Here is a 24,461-nt window from a genome sequence, read left to right as displayed (position 1 = left end):
CTAAACTTTGATTATTTGTCACAAATAAAAGGTGTGATTAATAATCATTATTAAAAAAAAATTCAACTGAGAAAAATTACATTAATATCATTTATTTCTCAAAAAATAATATATGAAAAACAATTTAAAAAATGATAAAATTGAAAACATGAATAAAATTCAAATAATTTAAGATATTTTAATATATGAAAAATCCATTTAAAAATTATAAAGCATGAATAAAAATTCTAATAATTTAAATGATTAATACATTTCATTTGATTTTATCCTTATTCATAAATTTTTTTTACTCAATTTGTTTTAAAAAATAAATAATATTTATTCTCAATAATTTTGGTGAATTAAATAGGTTACAATGGATTAATAATAATTTAAATTTTTTAATAAAAATCACCCTCTCAATTTTATAAATACAAACTAAAAATATGATTATATATTATAAGCAGAGGACAAAATTGTAACTCATCACTAAATCATAATTTCAATCACAAAATTGATTAATCAAAATAAACACGTTATTGTTTATCCATCACTATTCCACATCTCATAAAATTAGTTTATATATTAATAGTCTCAGTTATATATATATATATATATATATATATATATATATATATATATAGAGTTTATTTCAAGTGCCCACTTATCATGCCCACTACCATGCCCACTAATGATGTGGCACTATTTTATTGGACCACATCTTTATCACATCCAATAAAATAGTGCCCATTATTGGTGGGCATGGTAGTGGGCATGATAGGTGGGCACTTGAAAGAAACTATATATATATATATACTATTATATAAAAGTTGAACCAAAAATATCTTTCAATTTTACCCTTTTATCTACATTTTTTCCCACTTTTTTCTCTTCTACCTTTTTGAATATAGTAGTATATTAAATTTATATTATATTTTCAATAAATAATTTTCAACTACTAAATAATATATTATTTAATAAATAAAAAATCATAAAATAACATATATTATATCACACACGCAACTGAGTGTGCTTTTGTCGATAGTATATAATTTTTAGTTGTCCAACCAATGATGCTCAACTCGTCCCCGACCACTAAAAACCGGTATCGTGTTTTAGTTATGCGAAAAATAAAAAAAAACAACTAAAATTCGGAGATGAGATGAGAAAATATTGTTGGGCAGCTGAAAAGTCCTTATATATATATAATCGATCTCACCAAGTAAATACAACCTTAGGCCATCTCCAACCCTAAACACTATTTTGGTGCAAGTTTTGCACTAAAATAGTATAAATTTTGCACCAAACACAACATCGATCTCCAACTCATTCACACTAAATCTTGCACCAAAAAGAATATTCTTGAAATATTTCTTTTAGTTTACATATATTAATTATTATTATTATTCAATATATTTATAAAAATTATAAAATTAAGATTTATATTAAAAATATATTTTATCCTTAATTATTTAGTAATTATTTAAAAATTTAAAATTAAATTAAATTAATAATAAAATATTTATTCATTAAATTAAATAGTTATAAACTATTTTTTTTTCTAATATTTAGTTATTAAAATAATACAAAAAATATTTAATTAATAATTATATTTATAAAAAAACAAATAAAAGCTATTAAAAAAATTAAAAAAAAATAAAAGTACAACACCAAATTAGCCCGCGCCAAATTTGTTAAAGGGAGCGAACCTAGTCTAGGCTAGGTTCGAACCATTAGCCACACGCGCGCCGCCACCGTCCGGCCGGCCGACACGGACCGTGGGCGTGGGCTGGCTTTAACATGAATATAAACTTTTTGGACAAAAGAAATTAATTATTTTATTAATTATTTACAATCTGAGTGCATTTTCAGATGAAAGTATGCGACTCTTAAGCCCGAATCAGTGCAACTTTTTGGTCCGAACCAGTGCGTCTTTTCATCGAAGTGGTGCGACTGTCCGAGGCATCCTTCCAACATCTATAAATAGACCCCGTCATTGATCATTCATACTCGCTCATTTGATTCTTCTTTTCTTCTTGCATACTCATATTTCTGAGTTGTGTCTGAGTTTCTTAAGCACTTTGAGTGTTCAAAAGATTCTTCGGTTTTTGTAGTGCTACTAACCGAAGTTGGTGATTAGTGTTCTATCTTGGGAGACATTTTGATCAACCCGTAAGCACCTAGGCGGATAAATTTGTCTTAAAGATAGAGAGTTAAACTCTCGGCTCGCTATATTCTGTTGTTGCTGTGTGCATACTGATCAAAGGGTGATAACAAGTTTAAGACAAATTTTGTATGATGGCTACTGATCCATCTGCCAGTGTCACGCCGCCTTCTGTTACGCTCCCATCATCGCCCCCTGTTACGCCGCCACCATCACATGTTACACCGCCGCCACCTACGGCCCCTGCATCTACTGCACATGCCGAGAAACCTGAGAAGTTCTCCGGTACTGACTTCAAAACATGGCAGCAGAAGATATTGTTTTACCTCACAACACTTCATCTTGCGAGGTTTTTAAAGGAAGTTGTTGCTGTTCCGGCACCAAATGCTGACACACAAGCAAGGTCTGCTTTTGATGCATGGTCTCACAGTGACTTCTTGTGCCGAAACTACATACTGAATGGGTTGGAAAATACGTTGTATAGTGTATATTCTGCAACCAAGACTGCTAAGGAACTATGGAAATCCTTAGAGAAAAAATACAAGACAGAGGATGCTGGCACGAAGAAGTTCGTAGTCGAAAAGTTTCTCGAATTTAAAATGGTTGATACCAAGACAGTGATTAGCCAAGTGCAAGAGTTCCAAATCATCATCCATGATATAATGGCTGAAGGGATGATGATCAGTGAGTCCTTCCAAGTTGTTGCTATAATCGAGAAGCTTCCTCCTTTATGGAAAGACTTCAAGAATTATTTGAAGCATAAACGCAAGAAAATGGGGCTCGAGGACTTGATAGTAAGGCTGCGAATTGAGGAAGACAATCGCAAGTCGGAGAACAAAGCTGGTAAGATACCGATGGAAGCGAAGGCAAATTTGGTAGAGCCAAACGCTATGAAGAAAAGAAAGCATTTTGGAAAAGATGTGAAGCAAAGGAAGAACAAGAAATGGAAAGGAACCTGCTGGACTGTGGAAAGTCGAACCATAAAGCCAAGGATTGTCGCTTACCTAAGAAGGACAATCAAAGTCGAGTAAATGTTGTTCAACACAAATCTGTGCCTATTGACTTTTCCGAGTTAGATCTGCCAGCAGTAGTCTTCGAGGCTAACATGGTTGATCATCCTAAAGAATGGTTTATCGACACCGGAGAGACGCGACATGTCTGTGCTGACAAGGAGTTATTATCGAAGTATACTCCTATAAGTGGAAGAGAGCTCTATATGGGTAACAATGCGACTTCTAAGATCGTTGGCTTAGGCAAAGTGGTGATCAAGATGACTTCGGGAAAAAAGCTTACTCTTATTGATGTCTTCATGTTCCGGACATAAGGAAGAATCTTGTATCCGGTTCTAGGCTGGTTAAGGCCGGATTTAGAATAGTTTTTGAAGCTGGAAAAGTTGTAATCATGAAAAATGGGCATTTCCTAGGAAAATGATATATAGAAAAGAGACTGTTCAAGATAAGATGAATGTAATGACTGTACTTCGTGATCTTGAAAGTAATAAAGTTAATGCTTTGAATTACTTGGTTGAATGTTCTAATTTATGGCATACTAGATTAGGACATGTTAAATTCAACACTTTGAGAAAACTTGAAAAATTAAATCTTATTCCAATGACTAAGATTGATTCAAACTACAAATGTGAAGTATGTGTTGAATCTAAATTAACTAAAGTACCTTTTCACACAGTGGAAAGAAGTACAATACCTCTAGAACTAATTCACACCGATGTTTGTGATTTAAAGTTGTACAAACTAGAGGTGGAAAAAAGTACTTTATTACATTCATAGTTGATTGCACAAGATTCTGTTATGTGTTTCTTTTAAGAAGCAAAGATGAAGCTCTTGAAGCATTTAAGACCTATAAAAATGAAGTTGAAAATCAATTAGGCAAACGAATCAAGAAAATTCGTAGTGATAGAGGAGGTGAATATGTTGCTCCGTTTGAAAAATTTTGCAATGAATCTGGCATTATTCATCAAACAACTGCTCCTTATTCACTACAATCTAATGGTATTGCGAAAAGAAAAAACCGTACTCTGAAAGAAATGATAAATGTCATGCTAATAAGTTTTGGACTACCCCAAAACTTGTGGGGGGAAGCAATACTTTCGGCAAATCATATTCTTAACAAAATTTCACATAAAAATAAGAATGAAACTCCTTACGAATTGTGGAAAGGACATAAGCCCTCATACAAATACTTGAAAGTGTGGGGGTGTTTGGCGAAAGTAGAAATACCAAAGCCAAAACAAGTGAAGATTGGACCTAAGACCGTGGATTGCATTTTTATTGGATATGCAAACAATAGTAGTGCATATAGATTCCTATTGCACAAGTCAGTGATTCCTGATATACATGAAAATACTATTATTGAATCAAGGAATGCTGCATTTTTTGAAAACATCTTTCCTTGTAAGGAAGGAAAAGAGAATAGCTCTATTAAAAGAGGTCATGAACCCACAAATGATGAAACTCATGAAAACGAAGAACCAAGGCGTAGCAAAAGAGCTAAGATAGCTAAAACACTTGGTCCTGATTTTCTTAGTTATGCTATAGAAAATGATCCAAGAACTTTAAGTGAAGCACTATCCAGTCCTGATGCTCCACTTTGGAAAGAGGCCATAAAAAGCGAAATAGATTCCATCATGCAAAATCATACTTGGGAGTTAGTAGATCTCCCACCGGGAAGCAAACCTTTAGGATGCAAATGAATCTTAAAAAGGAAATACAAAGCTGATGGAACGGTGAAAAAATACAAAGCAAGGTTAGTGGCAAAAGGATTTAGACAAAAAGAAGGATTGGATTTATTCGACACATATTCACCTGTTACGAGAATAACGTCTATTCGAGTACTTATAGCAATTGCTGCTTTAAATAATCTCGAAATTCATCAAATGGATGTAAAAATGACCTTTTTAAATGGTAAGTTAGAGGAAGAAATATATATGGCACAACCTGAAGGATTCATTGCTCCCGGTCAAGAAAGAAAAGTGTATCGACTCATTAAATCATTGTATGGGCTAAAACAAGCTCCTAAACAATGACATGAAAAATTTGACAAAACAATGATGTCAAATGAATTCAAGATTAATGAGTATGATAAATGTGTTTATATAAAAAACACACATGACTCGTATGTAATTGTCTGTCTATATGTAGACGACATGCTCATAATGGGTAGTAATCATGATATTATCATGAAAACTAAGAAAATGTTGACAAGACATTTTGATATGAAAGATATGGGAAAAGCAGACGTTATCTTAGGAATTAAGATTGTAAAAACACCTGAAGGAATTATCCTAACACAATCTCATTATATTGAGAAAGTACTTAGGAAATTCAATGCGTATGATGTTATGCCGTTAAGATCACCCGTAGATTTAAATTTACATTTATCTAAAAATCGAGGTGAACCTGTATCTCAATAGCAATATGCAAGGATTATTGGAAGTCTAATGTATATTACAAATTGTACTCGTCCTGATATTGCTTACTCAATAAATAAATTGAGTAGATTCACAAGTAATCCTAGTCATGATCATTGGAAAGCATTGAAAAGAGTATTTAAATACTTAAAGTATTCAATGGACTATGGATTACATTATACAACATATCCTTCTGTACTTGAAGGATATTGTGACGCAAATTGGATTTCAGACACAAAAGACTCGAAGTCCACAAGTGGATATGTGTTCACCATCGGTGGAGGAGCTGTGTCGTGAAAATCCTCTAAACAAATGTGTATAGCTCGTTCAACAATGGAATCGGAATTCATAGCTTTAGACAAAGCGGGAGAAAAAGCGAAATGACTTCGTAATTTCCTAGAATATATTCCGTGTTGGACGAAACCAGTGCCAACAATAATGATACATTGCGATAGTCAGTCGGCTATAGGTAGGGCACAAAGTAGTATGTATAATGGTAAGTTAAGACACATACGTCGAAGACATAATACCATTAGGCAGTTGATCTCAAATGGTGTTATCGCAGTTGATTATGTAAAATCAAAAGATAACTTAGCGGATCCATTGACAAAAGGTTTAGGGAGAGATCAAGTAAACTGCTTATCAAGAGGAATGAGATTAAAACCTAAAAATTAAAGAATATTCATAGCGGAAACCCAACCTTATAGATTGGAGATCCCAAGATCTTGGTTCAATGGGAAAATCAAGTTATGAATGTTCGCTTGCACTTAGAACTTCGTTCTATTCTCATTCCTAGGATAAAAATGCAACCTGTGCAAGTAGTGAGGTTAAGTTTTAAACTTTTAATGATTCCTATATTTCTTTAAGAAATAGAGTATGACAGGATACTCATATAATAGGAGGTCACCTATTTAAGTGTGAAGATGGGCCGCTTCAACGAAACACTTAAGAATCCAAGATGTTGTCCAGGGCCAAAACGGACAAAACCATGAGAACAAATAAAGTGTGAGAAAAATTATTGTGTGAATACTGTTGTCTTGGTTTACATCAACGACTGAATAGTTCAAGACATCACGTTCACTAGGCAGCCTAGTAAATTCGATAGTATTTCACTAAGGAAGGTTCAAAGCCGCAAGCTACCTATCCCCATGCAATAATTTTTCGCAAGAAACTCTGTTTTAGCATATGCATACATATTCGCATAAATCACATTCATGTGGGGAATTGTAGGAAAATTTGTTTGGACAAATTTTGGAAAAATAGATGGTAAATGAGATGGTGAATGAAGCTTTATACTCATTGTCCCACATTGATAAAATGTGGGAATGAATGACACTATATAATGTCAAAGTTTAGACAATGGGTTGGGGCCCCAAGGGGTACCCATGTTTGTTAAAGGGAGCGGACCTAGTCTAGGCTAGGTTCGAACCATTAGCCACACGCGCGCCGCCGCCATCCGTCCTGCCGGCTCGGCACGGACCGTGGGCGTGGGCTGGCTTTAACATGAATATAAACTTTTTGGACAAAATAAATTAATTATTTTATTAATTATTTACAATCTGAATGCATTTTCAGATGAAAGTATGCGACTCTTCAGCCCGAATCAGTGAAACGTTTTGGTCTGAACCAGTGCGTCTTTTCGGCTGAAAGAGTGCGTCCTTTCGGTCCTAACCATTGCAACTTTTCGGCCATGCATGCATCGAAGTGGTGCGACTGTCCGAGGCATCCTTCCAACATCTATAAATAGACCCCGTCTGTGATCATTCATACTCGCTCATTTGATTCTTCTCTTCTTCTTGCATACTCATATTTCTGAGTTGTGTCTAAGTTTCTTAAGCACTTTGAGTGTTCAAAAGATTCTTCGATTTTTGTAGTGCTACTAATCGAAGTTGGTGATTAGCGTTCTATCTTGAAAGACATTTTGATCAACCCGTAAGCACCTAGGCGGACAAATTTGTCTTAAAGATGGAGAGTTAAACTCTCGGCTCGCTATATTCTGTTGTTGCTGTGTGCATACTGATCAAAGGGTGATAACAAAACTGAGATTTATAATAATGAAAAACATTATATTCTACATTATTAATAATAAACATCATTACATCGAAATAAAAAGGGTTATTTGCATCATATAATATTTTTGTGAAATCTCCATATTGCTGAAGTTCTCTATGAAAAAAGAATAATATGCTAACTTTCTATGTTTTTAAATATCAAGCACATTTATCTTTGTGTTTCTAAAATTTAAGCATACACCCCTTGTCCATACCCATTTTTAGGGGTGTTCAAACTTCGGATAAAACCGAAAAAACCGGAAATCCAAACCGGAAAAACCAAACACCGAACCGAACCGAAAACCGAAATTTGAAATTCGGATATAAATGTTAAAACCGAAATTTATTTGGTTCGGTTTCGGATTATATATCTCAAAACCGAACCGACCGAAAAAACCGAAATTTTATTAAATTAATAATTTTATTTATATAATTGTTTATATTATATATTTTATGAGATGATACCTAATGAATAAAGAATTATTTTAAATAATTTTTAGTTGATTGTTGTTTATTTAAGTTATTTAGACTTTGAATTTAAATATTTTACAAAAAAATCATTTAAAAGATAACATATTATATTTTAAAATATATTTATAATATTAATTAAAATAATTATATCAAAACCGAAATAACCGACCGAAATAATCGAACCGATTTAGTAAAAAACCGAACCGAACCGAAGTAAAACGGTTCGGATATCGGATTATATATTTCTAAAACCGAAAACCGAAAAAACCGAAATAAAAAACCGAAAACCGGACCGAACCGACCGATGAACACCCCATTTTTAGGGGTATGTGTGTCAAAATTTGAAAAGAAAAAGAGTTATATAGTTATAAAAGGTTTTCAGTAATTTTTTTCCCCCTAGAAATTCACTCTCATCTGTAATCATAGCTAATGTATTTATCGGGTTAATTCATTAAAATATCCTCAATGATTCAATTTAGTCCCGATTATGTCCCTCTAGTTTTTCAGGTGCCGATTTTGTCCCTTTACAATTTATTATGTGTTCCACCCTATCCCTGCCGTTAATTGTCTCGTCTTTGGCTAACGGAAAAAATTCACATGCGATAATTCCCAACAAAAGCCCGATATTGAATCCTTAGCCCTAATTCCCAAATCGCAGTCCCAATCGTCCCGATTTTCTCTCCACACCACCAACCCTTCGCCGAGGGTTGCAACGGCGTCGGGAGTACACATCGGTCTTGTTCGACTACGGTAAGTGCATTATAGTTTATTTACGTTTTATTTTAGAAATCGACCGAGACTTGCAGATATTTCAGTAAAATATTTTTCACGAAATTGCATGTGTCGATTTAATGATTTGGGAAATAAACTTTTGAACTTCTTTATATGTTTGTGAAATATTGCAAGTACAAAAATGAAATGCTGGTGCCAAAATCTTTCATCGGGCCAACTCAAACATTTACTTCACAATTGACAAATCCAATAGGCGTATGTTCAATATATATATTTATATTTGTGTATGTATCTATACATGCTTTGATCACAAATTCTTAAACCTTTTTTTGATAATTCTAGATTATGGTGGTCGGGCTTTCGACCTTTACAGCCTTCTCCATTTGTGTTGTTGAGATTGTTTCATTATTTCAAGCTTCTTTGGTTGTTGCAATCTTTCTTACACAAGCATTACATATATATATATATTATATATATATATATATATATATATATATATATATATAGAGTTTTTTTATGGTGCCCAACTCATATGCCCAACTCCATGCCCACCATGTACAATATGTAAGTTGACCAACACAATTGATGAGTTGACTTATCACATATTATACATGGTGGGCATGGAGTTGGGCATATAGAGTTGGGCACCATAAAAAAACTCTATATATATATATATATATATATAGTGATCTAACTATTACGTACTGTTGTGTTGTGAATTAGTGCTTGTTGTTTTATTTGTCCCTCATGATTGATTTTGATAATTGATATATTCTACAGGAAAATAAAATTATCTCACTGAGATTTGATGGCTAGACGAAGTACATGTTTCTTGAAATTTACCCCGGACTATGGTATTCTATTTCATATGAGAATTTACATTATATGTTGTTTACTTAGTTGCTGAATTGCACTAAAAGTTTGTTGTGTTTGCTTTTACGTGCAGGCCATCTTGGTGAACCCACATTTATTAGTTTGAAAATTTATTATAATGGAACAATGAATGTGATGACTACATCCAAGGAATATGTTGGAGGGAGTATCGAGTATTTTGACTTTGTTGATAGCCGAAAAATCCAGATGCTTCATTTGTGGGGATTTGCGGAAGAATTAGGCCTGAAAAACAAAGAAAGGATTAGATTTTGGCATAATGATAGATATCTAGAGAATGAAGAAGATGTATTGGCCATCAAAAGGCACATCCCAACTAACTATGAAGTGGAAATTTATATAGAAGATTATAATGTAGAAGCTGATGAAAGTGACACTATTTTTGATGTTAATATAGAAGCTGAAGATGATGATGAAAGTGGATCAGATTATGGTGACGATGATGTAGAAGAAGAGGAATTTTATGATAGTGGGTATGATTTTGAAGAAGATGATAGGATTTTCGATAGTCATGTTGATCATGATGTTGAAATGTTGGAGAATAGAGCGGCTATTGATTTTGGAGAAATTCCTAATAAGGTTTTAACTATTATGCAGAATGAAGAAGGTGATGCCAATTGCGTTGATATTGATGAATTGGTTAGTGATTCTGATGATGATGTTGTTGAAGCCCAGAAATTTCCTTTGTTCGACCCCGGTAAAGATTCAAAAAACCCCGACTTGCAGGTGGGAATGATTTTTAGCTCAAGAGATGAGGCTAAATTTGCTATTGAAAGTCATTGCATTAGGCGGGGGAAATCTGTTAAGTTCATTAAAGTCGATAAGAAGAGACTTAGGGGGAAGTGCAGAAATAAAGGTTGTGATTGGGTGATTCACGTATCGCCAATGGGTCATGACAGTTGCTGGCAGATAAAAACTTTTCAACCAAAACACAACAGCTGTTTTTGGGATCACAGTAATAGAACCGCAAGTTCTAGTTGGTTGAGCAAAACATTTGTCAAAAAGTTTAAATCGAACATGAAGTTGGGGACCATAGAATTCAAAGATGAGGTTAACAGCACCCTAAAATTGATTATTTCAAGAAAAAGGGCTTATTTGGCAAAGAGGAAAGCTCTTGAGATGGTTCAAGGCACTATTCAACAACAATTTTGTAGAATTAGAAATTACTGTGCAGAGTTGACCAGGGTAGATCCGAGTGCCACAGTCATTTTAAAATTGACTGAGGATGATGATGGTCCAAGGTTCCAGCGTATGTACGTCTGTTTTTCAGCATGCAAAGAAGGCTTTAAGAAAGCATGTAGACCTGTAATTGGTGTCGATGGATGTTTTATTAAGAGTAAGAATGGTGGACAATTGTTAGCAGCTGTTGGGCTAGATCCCAACAATAATATCTTTCCGATTTGCTATGCAATGGTTGAGAGAGAAACAAAAGATAGTTGGATGTGGTTTCTGCAGTTATTGGCCACTGATATAGGCATTGGAGATGGATATGGATGGACTTTCATGTCAGACAAACAAAAAGGGTTGATTCCTGCATTTGAAAGTTTGTTTCCTATCGCTGAGAATCGATTTTGTGTTAGGCATTTACACACAAACATGAAAAGAGATGGTTTTCGAGGTTTGTCTATTAAAAATTTACTTTGGGCAGCAGCCAAAGCAACGACGATTGCAGAATTCCGTGAAAGGATGGATGATATGAAAAAAATTGATGAAAAAGCGTATGAGTGGTTGGCCAAGAAACCAGAGGAACAGTGGTCTAAGTCACATTTTAACAGAACCCCCAAATGTGACGTACTTTTGAATAACATGTGTGAGTGCTTCAATAGTCTTATATTGGACGCAAGAGAGAAGCCAATAATTCCAATGTTTGAAACCATAAGAAATCTTTTGATGGTTCGATTTCAGCTTAACAGAGAGAAGGCTAAGAAATGGGACAACAAGATTTGTCCTAACATTAAAAAGGTTTTGGCAAACATTTACATGGATGCAGCACAACATAGTCCAATGCAAGCTGATAGTAGCCATTTCCAGATCAATGGACCATCTGGTCAACACACTGTCGACTTTGCTACAAACTCATGTAGCTGCAGAAAATGGGATTTGACCGGCATCCCATGTCAGCATGCTGTTTGTGCAATTTGGTGTAAATATCAAGATCCACAAGATTATGTGCATTCATATTATGAGGTCGAGGCTTAAAAGAAATGCTACGAGAAATCTGTTTTGCCTGTTACTGGTGCTGATCTATGGCCTGAATGTGCATTGCCATCTCCATTACCACCGGTATACACAGAGAAAGTGGGCAGGCCTGCTAAATTGCGAAGGAGGGAAAGAGATGAACCGCCTAGTTCGAGCCGAACACATCTGCGTGGAGCAAGAAGAAATAACAAGTGCAAGAAGTGTGGAGAATTTGGACATAACAAGAGGACATGTAAAGCACCCAAGGAGATTGTGCATGAGCATCTCACACAACAAAGCCAAAAAACATTTGTTGCTTCGGAACAAATTAAAAGGAAAAAATTGCAGGTACCTGCTTAAACTTGTTGATGCTACCATATGTATACTAATTATATAAATTTAATTTTCTTTATACGTACAGGTGAGAAGGTCGGTTGCACAGGTTAGTATGAAAACTGGAGCTGCAAGTAATTCGACCACTATAGATGTAAGTTTAATACTATTATACATCTAATGCATACATACGTATACGCATTACTATGATTTGTTTTTTGCATGTTATTCAGGCCACAAATATGAAAAAACATGTGCTTGTCAAAGGGGGAAAAAACTTTATGACTGTTTCTAGACTCGGAGCAATCTTAAGAGATCAAAGAAAGCAGAGTCGTTTAGTTCCAGTCCATGGAGATGAGAGGGCTGTTTCAAAAAATAAATCAGCCTCAAGTGCTTCTGAAGCTTCCACTGTCAAGACTTGAACTTGGTTTCTTATGATCTTGACTAGATGTGGGGTAGTTAGTTGTGTTATGAACCAAATATTTGGACTTCCAGACTTGGCTTTAGGAAATTGTATGCATTAGTTTTTTGCTGGAATATTTTTATCTTGGAGTTGATGTTACTGGAATATTTATGTCTTGGTTGATGTTGGTTCATGCAACAATTTTAAAAAAGTACCAGTTTTTTTTGCTTGAACATGCTTCGTTTTCAATGTTGGTTCATGTTGTACAATTCTGGTCATTCGACAAATGAACTTTTGTTCAAGCTTTTGAATTGAAATAGTGTATTATTATTTAATTACTTGTTTGCGTGGAATTGTATTTTACAGATTGGTTTTTGAATTCAACAAGTACGTTTCTTTTTTAATTTTCTTCCCTATATAGTCAAATTCATGTTTGAATAAGCAGAGAATAAACCTTTTAACTTTAATAGGACAAAAATATATATGAAATAATAAGAATACACTATAATATGCACTCAAAAATGTATATGAAATAATAAAATACACTATAATGTGCACTCACACGTATTATTCGACATAGCTCAATCGATTTATACTAGTATGTTTCAATATATGATCAGAGATTTGGTTCAAATGATCCTTTATTCACGTTACACCAATAAGTAAGACAAAAACAATTTCATACATATTTGGTTTTACTAATGTCATCCATACACCAAACAATTAAAACAATTACATGCTTGCGATGCTCAATGTGTTAATTCTAACTGGACATCTATCAGTTTAGCTAGTTTTTCAGATTTGTTGGATTGACTAGAACTTGACTTGGCAATTGAACTTGGCAACGAAGTTGAGCTCGGAGATTTTTGGCAAACAAGGTGAAAGAAGCACATTGTACTCCATGTATGTATTAAATGATGTCACAACTTCCTCTGTAGTTCTATACGACTTGTGCACAATACCGCCAAATTTGTAACTTGTGTATGCGTTTCTTCCCAACTATTATAACGCCAGGGGTTCCGTCGAACAAAAACAACATATCTCTTGTCCTATTAACAAAAATTTCAAACTCGTTTACTGTATAAAATAGAATGGGATAGAATAAAATCTTTGAATTTTAAAAAACCACGGACCTGTTTCAATTGATATCAGTGTAAAAAAATGTAAGAAGGCAAATAATAAATATACGATGGGGATTGATCACGAAGAAATCTGACCAAAAATTAATATACTTAACTGAATTCATGTAGAAATTATGATTTACAAAGCTCCTGGACCTCTTTTTTTTTCATCTCATCCATGTCTTAGTCTAGTTGATTTGATCATACCAAGAAAAACTAGTGGCTGGAAAAATCGTTTATTAGATGCAAGGAAAAATAAACTTTATTTACGAAGACATAAATTTTTTATTAGATATTCTAAAGATGAAGACATTTTTTGTTATTAGATGCAAGGAAAAAAAACTTTATTTTTGAGGCCCTCACCTAAACTGCATGCATTTTCTTCGTGCTCATCACCATCATTTTATTTTGTACTTAGAATTTTTCATAAACATATAAAATTTTTCCAATCCATTTCTCAAATCACTAAATCAACATATGCAATTTTGTGAAAATCAATCTCCCAAAATATGTGCAAGTCGATTTCCAAAATCAAATATAAATAAAATTAACGAACTTACAGTGGTCGAACAAGGCCGATGTGTGCTCCCGACGCAGTTGAAACCTGCCGATGCATGCTCCCGACACGGTTGAAACCTATTATCAGCGAGAGATTGACGTTGTGGAGGGAAAATGGGACGATTGTTACACTGGGATTTGGGAATTAGGGCTAAGGATTCAATATCAGGCTTTTAATTGGGAATAGAAAACTCTCGTGAGATGCACGTGAGTATTTCCGTTAACCAAAAGCTTGACAATTAACGGCAGGGATAGAGTGGAACACATAATAAATTGTGAAGGACTAAATTGGCCCCTGAAATATTAGAGGGACATAATCGGGACTAAATTGAAACAATGGGGATATTTTAATGAATTCTCCCGCTTTTGGTTAACGGAAATACTCACGTGCATCTCACGAGAGTTTTCTATTCCCAATTAAAAGCCTGATATTGAATCCTTAGCCCTAATTCCCAAATCCCAGTGTAACAATCGTCCCATTTTCCCTCCACAACGTCAATCTCTCGCTGATAATAGGTTTCAACCGTGTCGGGAGCATGCATCGGCAGGTTTCAACTGCGTCGGGAGCACACATCGGCCTTGTTCGACCACTGTAAGTTCGTTAATTTTATTTATATTTGATTTTGGAAATCGACTTGCACATATTTTGGGAGATTGATTTTCACAAAATTGCATATGTTGATTTAGTGATTTGAGAAATGGATTGGAAAAATTTTATATGTTTATGAAAAATTCTAAGTACAAAATAAAATGATGGTGATGAGCACGAAGAAAATGCATGCAGTTTAGGTGAGGGCCTCAAAAATAAAGTTTTTTTTCCTTGCATCTAATAACAAAAAATGTCTTCATCTTTAGAATATCTAATAAAAAATTTATGTCTTCGTAAATAAAGTTTATTTTTCCTTGCATCTAATAAACGATTTTTCCAGCCACTAGTTTTTCTTGGTATGATCAAATCAACTAGACTAAGACATGGATGAGATGAAAAAAAAAAGAGGTCCAGGAGCTTTGTAAATCATAATTTCTACATGAATTCAGTTAAGTATATTAATTTTTGGTCAGATTTCTTCGTGATCAATCCCCATCGTATATTTATTATTTGCCTTCTTACATTTTTTTACACTGATATCAATTGAAACAGGTCCGTGGTTTTTTAAAATTCAAAGATTTATTCTATCCCATTCTATTTTATACAGTAAACGAGTTTGAAATTTTTGTTAATAGGACAAGAGATATGTTGTTTTTGTTCGACGGAACCCCTGGCGTTATAATAGTTGGGAAGAAACGCATACACAAGTTACAAATTTGGCGGTATTGTGCACAAGTCGTATAGAACTACAGAGGAAGTTGTGACATCATTTAATACATACATGGAGTACAATGTGCTTCTTTCACCTTGTTTGCCAAAAATCTCCGAGCTCAACTTCGTTGCCAAGTTCAATTGCCAAGTCAAGTTCTAGTCAATCCAACAAATCTGAAAAACTAGCTAAACTGATAGATGTCCAGTTAGAATTAACACATTGAGCATCGCAAGCATGTAATTGTTTTAATTGTTTGGTGTATGGATGACATTAGTAAAACCAAATATGTATGAAATTGTTTTTGTCTTACTTATTGGTGTAACGTGAATAAAGGATCATTTGAACCAAATCTCTGATCATATATTGAAACATACTAGTATAAATCGATTGAGCTATGTCGAATAATACGTGTGAGTGCACATTATAGTGTATTTTATTATTTCATATACATTTTTGAGTGCATATTATAGTGTATTCTTATTATTTCATATATATTTTTGTCCTATTAAAGTTAAAAGGTTTATTCTCTGCTTATTCAAACATGAATTTGACTATATAGGGAAGAAAATTAAAAAAGAAACGTACTTGTTGAATTCAAAAACCAATCTGTAAAATACAATTCCACGCAAACAAGTAATTAAATAATAATACACTATTTCAATTCAAAAGCTTGAACAAAAGTTCATTTGTCGAATGACCAGAATTGTACAACATGAACCAACATTGAAAACGAAGCATGTTCAAGCAAAAAAAACTGGTACTTTTTTAAAATTGTTGCATGAACCAACATCAACCAAGACATAAATATTCCAGTAACATCAACTCCAAGATAAAAATATTCCAGCAAAAAACTAATGCATACAATTTCCTAAAGCCAAGTCTGGAAGTCCAAATATTTGGTTCATAACACAACTAACTACCCCACATCTAGTCAAGATCATAAGAAACCAAGTTCAAGTCTTGACAGTGGAAGCTTCAGAAGCACTTGAGGCTGATTTATTTTTTGAAACAGCCCTCTCATCTCCATGGACTGGAACTAAACGACTCTGCTTTCTTTGATCTCTTAAGATTGCTCCGAGTCTAGAAACAGTCATAAAGTTTTTTCCCCCTTTGACAAGCACATGTTTTTTCATATTTGTGGCCTGAATAACATGCAAAAAACAAATCATAGTAATGCGTATACGTATGTATGCATTAGATGTATAATAGTATTAAACTTACATCTATAGTGGTCGAATTACTTGCAGCTCCAGTTTTCATACTAACCTGTGCAACCGACCTTCTCACCTGTACGTATAAAGAAAATTAAATTTATATAATTAGTATACATATGGTAGCATCAACAAGTTTAAGCAGGTACCTGCAATTTTTTCCTTTTAATTTGTTCCGAAGCAACAAATGTTTTTTGGCTTTGTTGTGTGAGATGCTCATGCACAATCTCCTTGGGTGCTTTACATGTCCTCTTGTTATGTCCAAATTCTCCACACTTCTTGCACTTGTTATTTCTTCTTGCTCCACGCAGATGTGTTCGGCTCGAACTAGGCGGTTCATCTCTTTCCCTCCTTCGCAATTTAGCAGGCCTGCCCACTTTCTCTGTGTATACCGGTGGTAATGGAGATGGCAATGCACATTCAGGCCATAGATCAGCACCAGTAACAGGCAAAACAGATTTCTCGTAGCATTTCTTGTAAGCCTCGACCTCATAATATGAATGCACATAATCTTGTGGATCTTGATATTTACACCAAATTGCACAAACAGCATGCTGACATGGGATGCCGGTCAAATCCCATTTTCTGCAGCTACATGAGTTTGTAGCAAAGTCGACAGTGTGTTGACCAGATGGTCCATTGATCTGGAAATGGCTACTATCAGCTTGCATTGGACTATGTTGTGCTGCATCCATGTAAATGTTTGCCAAAACCTTTTTAATGTTAGGACAAATCTTGTTGTCCCATTTCTTAGCCTTCTCTCTGTTAAGCTGAAATCGAACCATCAAAAGATTTCTTATGGTTTCAAACATTGGAATTATTGGCTTCTCTCTTGCGTCCAATATAAGACTATTGAAGCACTCACACATGTTATTCAAAAGTACGTCACATTTGGGGGTTCTGTTAAAATGTGACTTAGACCACTGTTCCTCTGGTTTCTTGGCCAACCACTCATACGCTTTCTCATCAATTTTTTTCATATCATCCATCCTTTCACGGAATTCTGCAATCGTCGTTGCTTTGGCTGCTGCCCAAAGTAAATTTTTAATAGACAAACCTCGAAAACCATCTCTTTTCATGTTTGTGTGTAAATGCCTAACACAAAATCGATTCTCAGCGATAGGAAACAAACTTTCAAATGCAGGAATCAACCCTTTTTGTTTGTCTGACATGAAAGTCCATCCATATCCATCTCCAATGCCTATATCAGTGGCCAATAACTGCAGAAACCACATCCAACTATCTTTTGTTTCTCTCTCAACCATTGCATAGCAAATCGGAAAGATATTATTGTTGGGATCTAGCCCAACAGCTGCTAACAATTGTCCACCATTCTTACTCTTAAGAAAACATCCATCGACACCAATTACAGGTCTACATGCTTTCTTAAAGCCTTCTTTGCATGCTGAAAAACAGACGTACATACGCTGGAACCTTGGACCATCATCATCCTCAGTCAATTTTAAAATGACTGTGGCACTCGGATCTACCCTGGTCAACTCTGCACAGTAATTTCTAATTCTACAAAATTGTTGTTGAATAGTGCCTTGAACCATCTCAAGAGCTTTCCTCTTTGCCAAATAAGCCCTTTTTCTTGAAATAATCAATTTTAGGGTGCTGTTAACCTCATCTTTGAATTCTATGGTCCCCAACTTCATGTTCGATTTAAACTTTTTGACAAATGTTTTGCTCAACCAACTAGAACTTGCGGTTCTATTACTGTGATCCCAAAAACAGCTGTTGTGTTTTGGTTGAAAAGTTTTTATCTGCCAGCAACTGTCATGACCCATTGGCGATACGTGAATCACCCAATCACAACCTTTATTTCTGCACTTCCCCCTAAGTCTCTTCTTATCGACTTTAATGAACTTAACAGATTTCCCCCGCCTAATGCAATGACTTTCAATAGCAAATTTAGCCTCATCTCTTGAGCTAAAAATCATTCCCACCTGCAAGTCGGGGTTTTTTGAATCTTTACCGGGGTCGAACAAAGGAAATTTCTGGGCTTCAACAACATCATCATCAGAATCACTAACCAATTCATCAATATCAACGCAATTGGCATCACCTTCTTCATTCTGCATAATAGTTAAAACCTTATTAGGAATTTCTCCAAAATCAATAGCCGCTCTATTCTCCAACATTTCAACATCATGATCAACATGACTATCGAAAATCCTATCATCTTCTTCAAAATCATACCCACTATCATAAAATTCCTCTTCTTCTACATCATCGTCACCATAATCTGATCCACTTTCATCATCATCTTCAGCTTCTATATTAACATCAAAAATAGTGTCACTTTCATCAGCTTCTACATTATAATCTTCTATATAAATTTCCACTTCATAGTTAGTTGGGATGTGCCTTTTGATGGCCAATACATCTTCTTCATTCTCTAGATATCTATCATTATGCCAAAATCTAATCCTTTCTTTGTTTTTCAGGCCTAATTCTTCCGCAAATCCCCACAAATGAAGCATCTGGATTTTTCGGCTATCAACAAAGTCAAAATACTCGATACTCCCTCCAACATATTCCTTGGATGTAGTCATCACATTCATTGTTCCATTATAATAAATTTTCAAACTAATAAATGTGGGTTCACCAAGATGGCCTGCACGTAAAAGCAAACACAACAAACTTTTAGTGCAATTCAGCAACTAAGTAAACAACATATAATGTAAATTCTCATATGAAATAGAATACCATAGTCCGGGGTAAATTTCAAGAAACATGTACTTCGTCTAGCCATCAAATCTCAGTGAGATAATTTTATTTTCCTGTAGAATATATCAATTATCAAAATCAATCATGAGGGACAAATAAAACAACAAGCACTAATTCACAACACAACAGTACGTAATAGTTAGATCACTATATATATATATATATATATATATAGAGTTTTTTTATGGTGCCCAACTCTATATGCCCAACTCCATGCCCACCATGTATAATATGTGATAAGTCAACTCATCAATTGTGTTGGTCAACTTACATATTGTACATGGTGGGCATGGAGTTGGGCATATGAGTTGGGCACCATAAAAAAACTCTATATATATATATATATATATATATATATATATATATATATATATATATGTAATGCTTGTGTAAGAAAGATTGCAACAACCAAAGAAGCTTGAAATAATGAAACAATCTCAACAACACAAATGGAGAAGGCTGTAAAGGTCGAAAGCCCGACCACCATAATCTAGAATTATCAAAAAAAGGTTTAAGAATTTGTGATCAAAGCATGTATAGATACATACACAAATATAAATATATATATATTGAACATACGCCTATTGGATTTGTCAATTGTGAAGTAAATGTTTGAGTTGGCCCGATGAAAGATTTTGGCACCAGCATTTCATTTTTGTACTTGCAATATTTCACAAACATATAAAGAAGTTCAAAAGTTTATTTCCCAAATCATTAAATCGACACATGCAATTTCGTGAAAAATATTTTACTGAAATATCTGCAAGTCTCGGTCGATTTCTAAAATAAAACGTAAATAAACTATAATGCACTTACCGTAGTCGAACAAGACCGATGTGTACTCCCGACGCCGTTGCAACCCTCGGCGAAGGGTTGGTGGTGTGGAGAGAAAATCGGGACGATTGGGACTGCGATTTGGGAATTAGGGCTAAGGATTCAATATCGGGCTTTTGTTGGGAATTATCGCATGTGAATTTTTTCCGTTAGCCAAAGACGAGACAATTAACGGCAGGGATAGGGTGGAACACATAATAAATTGTAAAGGGACAAAATCGGCACCTGAAAAACTAGAGGGACATAATCGGGACTAAATTGAATCATTGAGGATATTTTAATGAATTAACCCACCAAAAGCTTGACAATTAACGGCAGGGATAGAGTGGAACACATAATAAATTGTGAAGGACTAAATTGGCCCCTGAAATATTAGAGGGACATAATCGGGACTAAATTGAAACAATGGGGATATTTTAATGAATTCTCCCTCTTTCCTCTTATTTGGATCATGGTTTTATCTCAAACAGGATTTGAACAACTTCTATTTACAATGTTTAGAAATGTAACAGTAGTCATCAGAATTCAGAATAGTAAATAATATCTTGTGTTCAAATGAATAAATTCGGGAAATAATTCATTCTTTGGAAAAAAATATATAGTTAATTAACTTCTTGTTTTTGTTTCATTTTGGTATAATATGTTTTATGACTCAGTTTGTGATATAAATTAAATACGTAGGTTTACTGATATTTACCTCCAATTAGAAATTAATAGACCAATATACCCCCAATTGTTTTTTTATAAAAAAATAACAAAATTAGTAAAATAATTTTTGAAAAATGAGGTACTCTCTGACGGGCCACCTATGTCGCGGAACCGCTTTGACCACCCTGGTTGAGACCATCGTGTAAAAATAAATAGGCTTTTAACATCATAGAATTTTTAAAAAAGAAATTCAAATTACCTCAACTTCGTAATTTTGAATGTATGAATTTTGATACTTCAGAAAATTTATAATTCATATTATGCGATTGAATACACGAAAATTGTCATTAAAATCATATAATAAATATTTTTACAATTAAAATGTACTAGTTTTTGCAATATGACGACATTATAAAATGACCACATAAATAAACTTATACAACAACTTGAGTAAAAAAAATAAATTCAAAAAAATAATGCGATTTATATTCATTTATATTGATTAAATTTTGAACTATATGACAAAAAATATGATGAAAAATTATTTGTATACAACAAAGGGAGTTAAAATCGTATTAAAATTTTTATAAAGGATATATCTATGAGAATGTCACATAATGGGTTAAACAATTATTTATTTGTAACAGAGTTATTAAATTTCTAACATTCAAAAGGGAGCTTGATTTTTTTTTTTTTTTAAAAAAAACAAATTACACAAAATTAGAAATGTTTTGAAAACAACACTTGTATTATATTCACATGATATATAGAATTTGTAGGCATAGACCCTTGTTGGGCTCACCTATTGAATGGTCCAATTGATGGACTTTCTTAAATAATTAAATATTAGGCCCAAATTTAGTGGGCTACATTAATCTTGGGTATAACCCATCACAGATCATTATTGATATTTGATAGTAATGTATTGATGTATAATATTTTTGTAATTAATAAAATATATATATATAGTATTTTTCCCCTTATTTAATTTTTATTAAATAGAATATTGATATAACTTGAATTAGAAGATTATCAACAATAGGATAAGTGATGTAATAGAGTTGTACCACTACTACAACTAATTTGAAGAAATAAAATCCTAATAGGATTCTACATGATTGCATGTTATATATACTCATATATCTCATGCTAATTTGTTCTAAACATATATCGCAGCCTTGATTGAACATCTATCTTCTCCTCTTCCCCGACTGAATCCTTAAAATTTTTCCTACGATCTCGATGGCACCACCCGTTTTCGCGAACGAGATGGGCGGCGACTCCTTACCGGCGAAGTTGACTATGCAAGTCGTAATTTGTTCCATCATAGCAGCCTGCGGAGGTCTCATGTTTGGCTATGATATCGGCATATCAGGTAGAATCACGATTTTAATGAAAAATTGTTATTTGTTTCAAGAAATCATGAAATCAAGAGATCACAAATATATATCGCATGTACATAATTAATTCTTGTTCATGAATAATATTCCAACTTGATGAAGAAAACATATGATCGATATATATATATATGTTTACAATATTCCTTTTCTTGTTCTGATATTGCATGTTGTTCAAAATATATAGTACTGCAATCTTTATATATTATATTCTTGAAAATAATATGTATTTCATAAAGAAATTAGAGTGACGTGAAATTGTACGTGATGCAGGAGGAGTAACGTCCATGGATAGTTTCTTGCTGAAATTCTTCCCCAAGGTTTACGAAAAGAAGCACAGCGCAAAGGAAGATAACTACTGCAAATATGACAATCAGATGCTCCAACTCTTCACATCGTCGCTCTACATAGCAGCGGTGGTTTGCAGCTTCATCGCGTCCCTTTGCTGCAAAAAGTTCGGCCGGAAGCGCACCATGCAGTTGGCCGCCGCCTTCTTTTTGGTCGGAGTCATCCTCAATGCCGCCGCCGTCAATCTCCTTATGCTCATCATCGGCCGCGTTTGTCTAGGTGCCGGAGTTGGCTTTGGAAATCAGGCCGTGCCACTGTTTATATCAGAAATTGCACCAGCAAAATACAGAGGAGGCCTAAACATATGCTTCCAAATGCTAATCACATTAGGCATTTTGATAGCAAATGTAGTAAACTATGGGGCATCCAAAATTGAGACTTATGGGTGGAGGATATCACTGGGTGTAGCTGCATTCCCGGCCATTCTCCTGGGCTTAGGATCTCTTGCCATCGTCGAGACGCCGACTAGCCTGATCGAGCGTGGCAAAACAGAGGATGGTCTAAGGGTACTCAAGAAGATCCGAGGCGTGGAAGACGTTGAAGCAGAGTATAACGCAATCATTGGTGCCACAGAGGCTGCGAAAAAGGCGGGGAACCCATTTAAAAACTTGATGAAAAGATCCAGTATTCCTCCACTTTTCTGTGGAACCATACTGCAAGTGTTCCAGCAATTTACGGGGATCAATGTGATAATGTTTTATGCACCCGTGTTGTTTCAAACAATGGGGCTGGGGTCAAATGCTTCGTTGCTGTCAGCTATGGTTACTGGTTTTGTCAATTCTTTGTCCACTTTGGTTGCAATATTTGGTGTCGATCGGTTCGGAAGAAGGTTTCTACTCAAAGAGGCTGCAGTCCAAATGCTTATTTCTCAGGTTGTGACGGGAGCGATTCTTTACAGCCAATTGGGCTCAACAAATGCCATATCCAAACCATTCTCGGCCGTAGTGATTGTGTTCATCTGTGTATTTGTGATGGGTTTCGCCTGGTCATGGGGTCCCCTCGGCTGGTTGATCCCGAGTGAGATATTCCCACTGGAGACACGCACTGCCGGCTTCTTCTTCGCGGTCAGCACCAACATGATCTGCACCTTCATAATTGCTCAAGCTTTCTTGACCATGCTTTGCCATATGAGGTCGGGTATCTTCTTCTTCTTCGCTGCCTGGATCTTCGTCATGGGATGTTTTGCCAAATTCTTCTTGCCCGAAACCAAAGGAATCCCCATTGATGAGATGAATGACAGAGTTTGGAACAAACATTGGTTCTGGCGTAGCTTCTTCACGGATCAACAACAACAATCTTGTGTTACTCCAGAAGAAGTTTGATTTATTTTTTTTTATTGTTGTTTTACTTCTTAGGATTTATGTTTAGATTTTTTTTGCATAGGATTTATGTCTAGATTTTTTCGTAGGATTTAATATTTACGATTTTTTTGGATTACCGTTTATATTTTGTCGTTTTAGGTCGGATCTATTTGATTATTATACCAGTTAAATGCCATATAATTTTTCATTTGCTCTTTCTTTACATCAGCTTAAATATCAGATCAATCGGAAGCTTTTCATTGATCTGATCGCTACCTTAGCCCCCTAATATTTGGCATAGTGTATCTTCTACTGTTGTATTGAGTAGATAATAACTTCTGCATTTAGCAAGCAGAGAAGGCTTAACGAAACACGGTATG

At 34.6% G+C, this 24,461-nt stretch overlaps 3 protein-coding genes across 3 annotated transcripts; 2 read left to right on the top strand and 1 right to left on the bottom strand.

The window, feature by feature from the left end:
- The first annotated feature begins 9,546 nt into the window (after window positions 1-9,546).
- Window positions 9,547-12,839, top strand: LOC140860825 (uncharacterized). The gene is made up of 5 exons (XM_073263829.1): window positions 9,547-9,678; window positions 9,771-11,842; window positions 11,918-12,241; window positions 12,315-12,380; window positions 12,460-12,839. Exons 1-5 carry the CDS (start codon window positions 9,633-9,635, stop codon window positions 12,646-12,648), a joined length of 2,697 nt encoding a protein of 898 aa, XP_073119930.1. The 5' UTR covers window positions 9,547-9,632; the 3' UTR covers window positions 12,649-12,839.
- Window positions 12,840-16,371: 3,532 nt separating this feature from the next.
- Window positions 16,372-19,664, bottom strand: LOC140866590 (uncharacterized). The gene is made up of 4 exons (XM_073271618.1): window positions 19,533-19,664; window positions 16,970-19,440; window positions 16,831-16,896; window positions 16,372-16,751 (listed from the first exon to the last, which is right to left on the bottom strand). Exons 1-4 carry the CDS (start codon window positions 19,576-19,578, stop codon window positions 16,563-16,565), a joined length of 2,772 nt encoding a protein of 923 aa, XP_073127719.1. The 5' UTR covers window positions 19,579-19,664; the 3' UTR covers window positions 16,372-16,562.
- Window positions 19,665-22,324: 2,660 nt separating this feature from the next.
- LOC140860042 (sugar transport protein 8-like) lies at window positions 22,325-24,212 on the top strand. The gene is made up of 2 exons (XM_073262798.1): window positions 22,325-22,410; window positions 22,706-24,212. The coding sequence occupies exons 1-2, from the start codon at window positions 22,338-22,340 to the stop codon at window positions 24,100-24,102; spliced, it is 1,470 nt and encodes a 489-aa protein (XP_073118899.1). The 5' UTR covers window positions 22,325-22,337; the 3' UTR covers window positions 24,103-24,212.
- Window positions 24,213-24,461: the final 249 nt, after the last annotated feature.

The sequence above is a fragment of the Henckelia pumila genome, chromosome 4 (genome assembly GCF_033568475.1).
Source record: "Henckelia pumila isolate YLH828 chromosome 4, ASM3356847v2, whole genome shotgun sequence".
Classification (NCBI taxonomy): domain Eukaryota; kingdom Viridiplantae; phylum Streptophyta; class Magnoliopsida; order Lamiales; family Gesneriaceae; genus Henckelia; species Henckelia pumila.
This window is presented reverse-complemented; position numbering and strand designations above follow the sequence as displayed.